Below are 8,016 nucleotides of genomic sequence, written 5' to 3'. Positions count from 1 at the left end.
CAAACCAACTCAATCGTTTTTGTTGTAAGCAGGGGACGTTGCGCGTACACCAGTAAATAAAGTAGAGAATCTGCTCGAAACAACTACAGAAAATTCCAAATACACATTAGTGCACACCAAGAGGAAAGGAAGAACTGAGCAAGGAAGAACCACAGGATCATAACATCATAGAGTCAAATATGGTGCAAAATGCAAATGAAACTAATTTTATCCAGGGATGTGATTAGATGCTTTTGAATGATCTAGATGCATGTACTGTCGGCAACAAGACCGCTTTATTTAGCATTCATGGAAAGCAAGAAAATGCAGGATTGAACTGAGAAAAAGGAACTCCAGCTGCTTCTTACCTGATTATACGCAATATTTCCCATCGCTTGCTTACCCATGGCACACTGCAGACAAGAAAACATCAAGTAAGAATATTCCAAAAATAATAGAGATGTATATCAATAATCCGATCCTTGCCTGATAAGTGTTACGTGGAGATTGGTTATGGTGTGGATATGGAATAAGTCCAGCTACAACACCTAATATGGTCATTGGCTCTATTTCAATGTGAGTGATGCTGCTTCTTTGAACACCATCTTGATCCACATGCTCATACAATGCAATCTGTTTGAATCATCTTAATCACTTTATCAGAATATAAATGAACCATGCACGAAAACACAAAAGAATCAAGATATACCAATGCATTATTCTCTTCATTGACGTCAAGATATTCAATCAATCCATCACGCAGAAAATCATCAAATGAACGAATACCATCCTACAGTGAAATCAGTTGTGAGATAAAGATCAAACAAATGACAATAGATCAAGAAGAACAAGTTGCTAACCCTCAGTTCTTTCATATGATGCTCTTTAACCCTTGATCTGCCCTTGTCAGCAATTATAAGTGGACGACAAACGCGGCCACCATCAGAGGCAATATGAATGCAATGCTATAATGACAAACAAGGTTAGTATCTCAAACGCATTCTATTATAAATAAAGAAAGAAAAGGCAGATCAATGAGTGTTTATTACACAGTGCAACTAAATAAGGTGCATCCATGGAAAGAGAGCAATACATCCTGAATACTGCATAAGCTTTTGACTCAAATCTTAAAGAGTACTAAATTGTTTGGCCTCCAAGCCTTATGGCATTGAAACTAAGCTTGCCATAGCAATTGATTAACTGGTAGTTGGTACATAAACCCGCATTGACAGCAAATGCGAATATTATGCTATAGCTTCGAAATAGCAGAACTGCACAGCAAAACCCTACTTCTGGCTGGCATGTCGCAACATGGTCCTAGCAAGGATTTACTGAACTGGCTGCATTAGACTGAAATCTTTACACCAGCTTGCATTGCAAAATTCAGGTACGATAGATTTGCAAACAAGAAGAGGGCGGAAGAGTGACCCTCTCTACAAAGAGTTGAGAGCTCTTTGTGTATGATATGAGGATGCTGAAACACAACAGTTATCATACAGTTGGATACAGGACACAATCTGGGAGTATCACCTTTGCATAATCAGTCTGGCAGATTTAGTTAGTTGCAGGTGTAATGGCCGCAGGAACTAATACCTATTGGGTCAATCCTTCATACATAACTAGATTAATATTATATGTAAAATCAGCTAATCCAAACTCTAAAGCTATTTCCGAAAAGCTCTGGGTCAATTGATGCCGCCAAGAGCCCACGGCGACCATTAAATCCAGCAGTGAAAGCTTCCAGTAACAAAATTTCGATTAGTACCATCCTACGTAGAGTTTTGAGGTTCTCAAAAACCTTTTTTTGTTATCAGCAGATAGGACTAAAATATTTATTAGCATGGCGTTAAGATCCATTTAAGCTAGTAGTAGTCAAGAGAACAAACGATACCTGCTTCTCATTTACAAAAACGCTTACAAACTCTCCAATTTTGCCTGATCGGCGGAATGTTCTCATATTATTAGCAAATCTCTGGAAAGAATCATATATAACTTTATGAGAATAAATAAGGGAAATAATTTGAGATGTATGTACTGTTTATAAGAAACTAGACCTGAGGCTGCCTGTGCTTCCCTAGTATTAATCCATTGAACATGACCAGAAATGAACCCGGTGCATGGATTTCTTCTCCGGACAGAAGTGACAAATCTTCCACACCTAGGCTAAAACACTACAATAAAGAATGAACAAAACATAGAATTATATGTCAATGGGTGCAAGACAAGCGAGAGAAAAGTAATAAACAAAATATTGCAACGCATATATTGACTCAAAACATTCAAAGTCTCGAACCAAAAGGCTGTGGCAAATGTAACTTTTGATCACTTCAACTCACTCTCTGGTACGGCAGAGCAACAGGAATTCCCACTTAACCTAGACTTTCTAGGTGCACGCGTAGAAGACTAAGTGAACCTTGACACCCCATTTGGTGCGGAGATGTGAGATGCTGTGAGGTAAAGCACCTGGACCATACAGATTCACAGATGAGTTGGGTACCACTAAGAGCAATGTGGTGGCAGCTTTTTTGGAGTTGCACTCACTTAGAGGGTGTGGTTTTTAGGGCATGAAACAGGCACTGCTAATCCTATTTTCGAAGTGGCAAGAGGCCATCTTTCTCAGGAAACTACCACTGCATCAGTCTCATCTGTGCCTTCGCCAAGCCAGTGGCAAAGACCTTGGCTACAAGGCTGCCATAGAGATTGAAAACCCTCATGGAGAACTAATGTGCACTGATCAAGAAGCATAACATACATGATTGTTGCGACTCGGACCAAACAAGCTTTTCTTCTCCCTTTCCCCTGCTCTCTAGAAGAGGCAAAGAAAGAAGCGACCATGCTTGGTGGTTTTGTTCTCCGGTCCAAGGACCAAAGAGATTTTCTAAGGAGCTCATCAGCGAAGAGACACCGATGTTTCTCCAATAGCAGGTGGCATGGAGCAAGCTAAAGGATGGTGGCAGCATCTGCCACGACATGCTTCAACGACGGAGTAGATTGGAGGCAGAAGATTTGGGATCAAAGAAGTTAGGGAATTCCCCCTCACCAAAAGATCCACAACGGCAAGTGCTCTGCCATTCGCGGGGAGGTCCACAAAGCAACAGGGTGTGATGTGGCTTCCTCCGAGGTTGGGCGTGTCTGCCTTCTCCCTGGCGACTCCTCGGGGGCGGTAGAGATGAGATTCGACGGGAGACGGAGAAGATGGCCGCACACCAACTTTGCCAATTGTTTGGTGACCCCCACAGGTTGCTCCGAGGAGAAAGCCGAGGATGTTGCAACGGTGATGGAGTGTGCTAGCGAAGCCTTCGAGAACACTCCAGCAAAGCCTTCAAATACCCCATGATCCCACTCACGATTTAAAAACACTCTAGTGAAGCCTTCAAACCCCTCGGAGACCGGATTGTAAAGTGGGTACCTACGTGGAAGGCGCCTATGATGATGAAGGCAAACGGCTTACCCTTGTCAAGGTGGTGCTTGCAGCAATCGTGCTTCATCAGTTTCATCAGCTTCCGATGTTCAGTTTGTAAAAAGTTTCAAAAGCAGTGAAGATCCTTCAGGGATTCCATTGGATAGGCAGAGTGGACACCCAGGGTGGGTGGCACATCCAATTGGGAAAAGGTGTGCCGGCCAATGAAGTATGGTGGCCTTGGTATCCAAGGACTGCGACTAGCCTCTCGTTGTGCACACAGTCCCGCTACCTCCTCGGTGGGTGTTCGATATGCAATCTCCTAGAGACGAGCGGAGTATGTTCGCTTTCTCCTTGAAGACTGTTGTTGGTGACAGAACAACAACACTCTTCTAGGAGGATCGATGGTCGAATGGCAGAATCAAGATTGCTCCTGAGCTATAGAAGCTCAGCTCAAGACGCACTAGGAAGCGCCGTGTGCCTTATTGTGCAGGAGGCGCCGGAGGGCAGGCGATAGATCATTAACATCAGGGGGCACTTGGCTCGCTCACCCTGTGGCAATACATCCAAGTCTTGCTCATGGTCTGTGTGCTGCAGCTCACAACACTGCCACACAAGCTGAACATTATCTCAAGGTCCAAGTCTTTGTTACGACCTCCTCTTACAGGGAGCATCATCTCAAGGTCCAAGCTTAGCCTGAAGATTAACAAGGTCCTGGAAGAGGGTGAAGTTCTTCATTTGATTGGCATGTCAAGACCACTGCTGGACGGCAAGAGGCTCACTGTGCAAGGGTTGCAGCATGCACCGGCTTGTCTCTTGCGTGACCGATCAGAAGAGACCATGACCCACCTGCTCAGGCTGTCCTTATCAGATCGACTTCCCAGCCTCCGGTTTTCAGGACTAGTGGCAACATGCCACCAATTCCACCCCACCGAGATCGCAAAAACGCAACTCATCGGTGATGCTCATGGCGTGATTGATCTGGAAGCAGCGAAATGCTGCTGTCTTAAAGCACGAGTTATTACAGATAAAAATATTTACGAGGGTCACTAAAGAATCTAAGAGAACTGAACCAAGATCTGCCATCTAAAATTGTGGGTGCATGAAAGGAGAGCTCAAGGAAAGAACAAGGAGAAAACCAAATTCAGTAATGAGTCAATACCATTGTTTTCTATATTGCAATAGTGGACATACACACGCCAACAGTGGACATACAAAGCATTAAAGCCAAGGAAATAAAAATAGCTGAATTAGAGAAAACAAACCAGATTCCTCAGTGGGCCCTCCTCTTGATCTGTTGTAACATGAGTCATTAAAGCTAGATTTTTCGTCAAGCCACAAGCTTCCCCTTCAGGTGTATCACAAGGACAAAGCATACCCCACTGTTACAGAAAAAAAGACATATTTATGTACCTTTATTAAGTACAAACATACTAAACTTTGTCCCCACCTGACTGGGCTGCAAAGCACGTGGACCGCTTGTTTTCCGGGTCTTCTCAAACTGTGGTGTTATGCGTGTCATATAGCCTAAAGACGCCATATAGGATAACCTAGACAGAACCTGCATAGATGTAGAAAAAAATTAAAACGTGTCAAACTCAGTGAACAGAGAATTGGGACTCATAAGTTGAACGAGTAGATACCTGTGAAACACCTTTTCTATGCATCTTAAATCGTTTAATGTCCCAATTTCCCGTGGAAATAGCTCTCTCCAAACCAGAGGTTATTACATCCTGCTGCATTATCAACTGCGCAAAGGAAGCGAATTACATATCTAAAATACCACATCCGAGCATCTCAAACGACTTGAGTAAATTTCTCCAAACTACACCGTTTGTTTCAGAACTACAAAGGAACTACACCGAAACATTTCATACACCATCACCTCATTCACTATTCTACTGGGTTCCTGATTCGTGGTACAACACTCCAAATAAGATGCATTCCAATATAATGTGCAGAGCAAGATCAAAATGGTAATGAATTTATATGAGTTATCGTTTATCAAGTTTGTTATACAGCCTCATGATGCAGAAAGTGGCATTTTCAGCATCCAAACATAACTAGTAAAGTATAAGAGAAAAAGTTCATGCAAAGAGATGGTTACTTTGCTGCACATTGTTATGGAACGAGTAAATTGCACTGCCGCCCACATGTTAAGAGTGAATTTGCGGCTTTGGTACAGAGCGACCACTTGCAGAGTTAGATTAGTCTTTGCTTGTGAGTTGCTAATTTACCTATTATATTATTATATGTTTAACCAACAGAACTTGTATTTTCAGGACATGCAAAAACAACTAAGGCCTCCTTTGGTTTGGAGGAATTTTGTAGGATTTTCATAGGATAGGATTTCTATAGGAAAAATTCCTTCAGAGCTCTTTGGTTTGTAGGAATGAAATCCTATTCCTATGGAGGAATTCTTCCTATCCTCCACATTTCATAGGAAAATAAACATTAGCCTAGACTCAATGGAAAAAATCCTATGGTGTGAATCAAAGGGCATCTCCTTTTCTATTCCTATGCATAGGATTTGAGATGCATGTCATCTCATTTCTAAAGTCCTTCAGAGCTTAACAACCTCCAAATTCCTATTGCAAGAGCAGACAGCAAATTCATTTCGTATTAGAGAAAAAAGAAGTACAGATCTGCTGAACAAGCTTGTGGTTTCAAAGACATTTCAAAAAAAGTACTCCCTCCGTAAAGAAATATAAGAGTGTTTAGATCACTAGTTTAGTAATTTAAATGCTCTTATATTTCTTTACAGAGGGAGTACTCGTATTTTTAGAAGTCTCAACAAATTTAAGGGGCAGCTTATTTTTTAAGCCGCCCAAAAGAACTGGCCCATAATTGGATTACCTAGAGACTGCAACTCAAAGGAAATAGTGCAACAAGAACTGTGTGCAACGTCAAAGTGTGACGCTACAGTAACATTATTGCGGTAAAAGGCAAAAGGAATAACCAGGTGAGCATCCATAATATGCAACTAATTTTCATTACCTGGCTAAAATCCAAAGGACTGGAACGGGCCATGTCACTGTTTTTGTTCATACGGTCTACAGCATAGGTATTCATCGTTTTGAACAAATCCTTCACAAAGAAGCACAGTAAGAGACACAATCACATAATGCACAACATCTAATGAAATGATAAGAAAAATAAATACCTCAAAAAGCAGGGATACTAATTGACCAGACAGCTCAAGCCTCTTGTTTCCCACATAATCCTGAAAAAAAAATCGAACATGAAATATCAACAGGGCGGCAAACAGGTAAATTTGATGTATATAAGATACTTCAAACATGTCTAAACAGAGCCTAGTGAGAATAGGCCATGCTTAGTTCTCAACTTCTCATGTAGAAATATCTTTGGTTCCTAGATTATCAGCAGATTGCATGCTTTCATGCTTGCAATCATGCATAAAAAGTAAAAGCAGACTGGATTCAAAATTGAATAATGTCCAAGAAATAAATAAGACAAGTTACTCCTAGGTTTTCTAAGATCAAACTAGTCTAATTTACTGAACTTACTGTGAACAGTACTCAAGTGTACATCATAAAAACATGTCACCATAAACACTCTGTAAACTTGCGATTAGCTGATTTCCATAGAAATCTTGCGACGGTATGAATAGAAGTTCTTAATTTTCCAGAAAAAAAACAAGTTAATTCTTCTTTAGGCCCAGGCTGAAACTTACATGGATTCTTATTGTCATTCCACCGAAGCAATAGTGAAGCAAAAAAGGAATGTGTTTTTGGTAGATCTTAGGAGTTATTCACTAAAATGATACAGCGACCAGCTCTGGACTTGCCTTGTCATCGAAGGTATCAGAATTCAAGATCGCATCCAACATTCGCCTTAACATTACAGCAGTGTATATGCACTTTGGCTGAAAGTTCCCATTGTTAACCTGCAGGAGAGACCGCATGCATGTGAGAAAGAATAAAAATATTCTGGCTGAAGAATCTAGGTGAAACATCTATCTCACCGGTACATGCGCAACAAAAACATCGCGGAGGATTAATTTTGACCGACCGTCCTGAAAGTGAGAGTGAGAGAGAGCAGTCATCAGATGATTTAAACTGAAGAGTCAGTATATATCATTCTGAAAGCATAGATTGACACGTGGAGCAAATACAGTAACTTAAGCTTTATTACTAATCCAATAATCCATAACGATCAGTTTAGCAACAGAAATATGGGATTCTGTAACTGTATTATATTTTTTTATTACCATCAACTTTTCAAACAAAGCAACATATGATCTGCAACTAATAATTACCTTAATATTTCCTGCACCAGCATACGTCACCTGCAAATATAGCACACAGTGTATGTTCAGAAAAGATGCAACATTCAATACACGCATGCAATTACATAAGAAATTCAGTTTTTTTTTTATGTTAGGTAAACCATCAACTTCATGTTTCAACAAAATGAAAAATCATCAAAGACATTCTTTCAGTTGTTCTATGGACAAGAGCCCATGGATGCTACAGATCCTGGTGGTTTTTAATAGTTTGGTAATCAGCAAATACCTTAGTATAATACACCCTCCGTCCCAAAATAAGTGACTCAACTTTGTACTAAAGTTAGTACAAAACTGAGTCACTTATTTTGGGACGGAGGGAGTAGTAAAA

The 8,016-nt window shown here is 40.8% G+C and overlaps 1 protein-coding gene across 1 annotated transcript in view; it reads right to left on the bottom strand.

Moving 5' to 3' along the window:
* LOC123132501 (DNA-directed RNA polymerase III subunit 2) overlaps positions 1-8,016 on the bottom strand; it is a 22,001-nt gene that overhangs the window by 5,693 nt on the left and 8,292 nt on the right. The window contains exons 11-25 of the mRNA XM_044552301.1: positions 7,659-7,688; positions 7,365-7,415; positions 7,188-7,286; positions 6,543-6,602; positions 6,377-6,466; positions 5,023-5,127; positions 4,830-4,940; positions 4,645-4,761; positions 2,034-2,150; positions 1,871-1,951; positions 840-944; positions 689-769; positions 466-612; positions 348-392; positions 6-83 (exon numbers count right to left, since the gene is read on the bottom strand). Of these exons, the coding sequence (XP_044408236.1) occupies positions 6-83; positions 348-392; positions 466-612; positions 689-769; positions 840-944; positions 1,871-1,951; positions 2,034-2,150; positions 4,645-4,761; positions 4,830-4,940; positions 5,023-5,127; positions 6,377-6,466; positions 6,543-6,602; positions 7,188-7,286; positions 7,365-7,415; positions 7,659-7,688 (1,317 nt within the window). The remainder of the gene's footprint in view (positions 1-5; positions 84-347; positions 393-465; positions 613-688; positions 770-839; positions 945-1,870; positions 1,952-2,033; positions 2,151-4,644; positions 4,762-4,829; positions 4,941-5,022; positions 5,128-6,376; positions 6,467-6,542; positions 6,603-7,187; positions 7,287-7,364; positions 7,416-7,658; positions 7,689-8,016) is intronic.

Source organism: Triticum aestivum, chromosome 6A (genome assembly GCF_018294505.1).
Source record: "Triticum aestivum cultivar Chinese Spring chromosome 6A, IWGSC CS RefSeq v2.1, whole genome shotgun sequence".
In the NCBI taxonomy this organism is placed as follows: domain Eukaryota; kingdom Viridiplantae; phylum Streptophyta; class Magnoliopsida; order Poales; family Poaceae; genus Triticum; species Triticum aestivum.
Note: the sequence above shows the minus strand (reverse complement) of the source record. Positions and strands in the feature narration are given on the sequence as shown.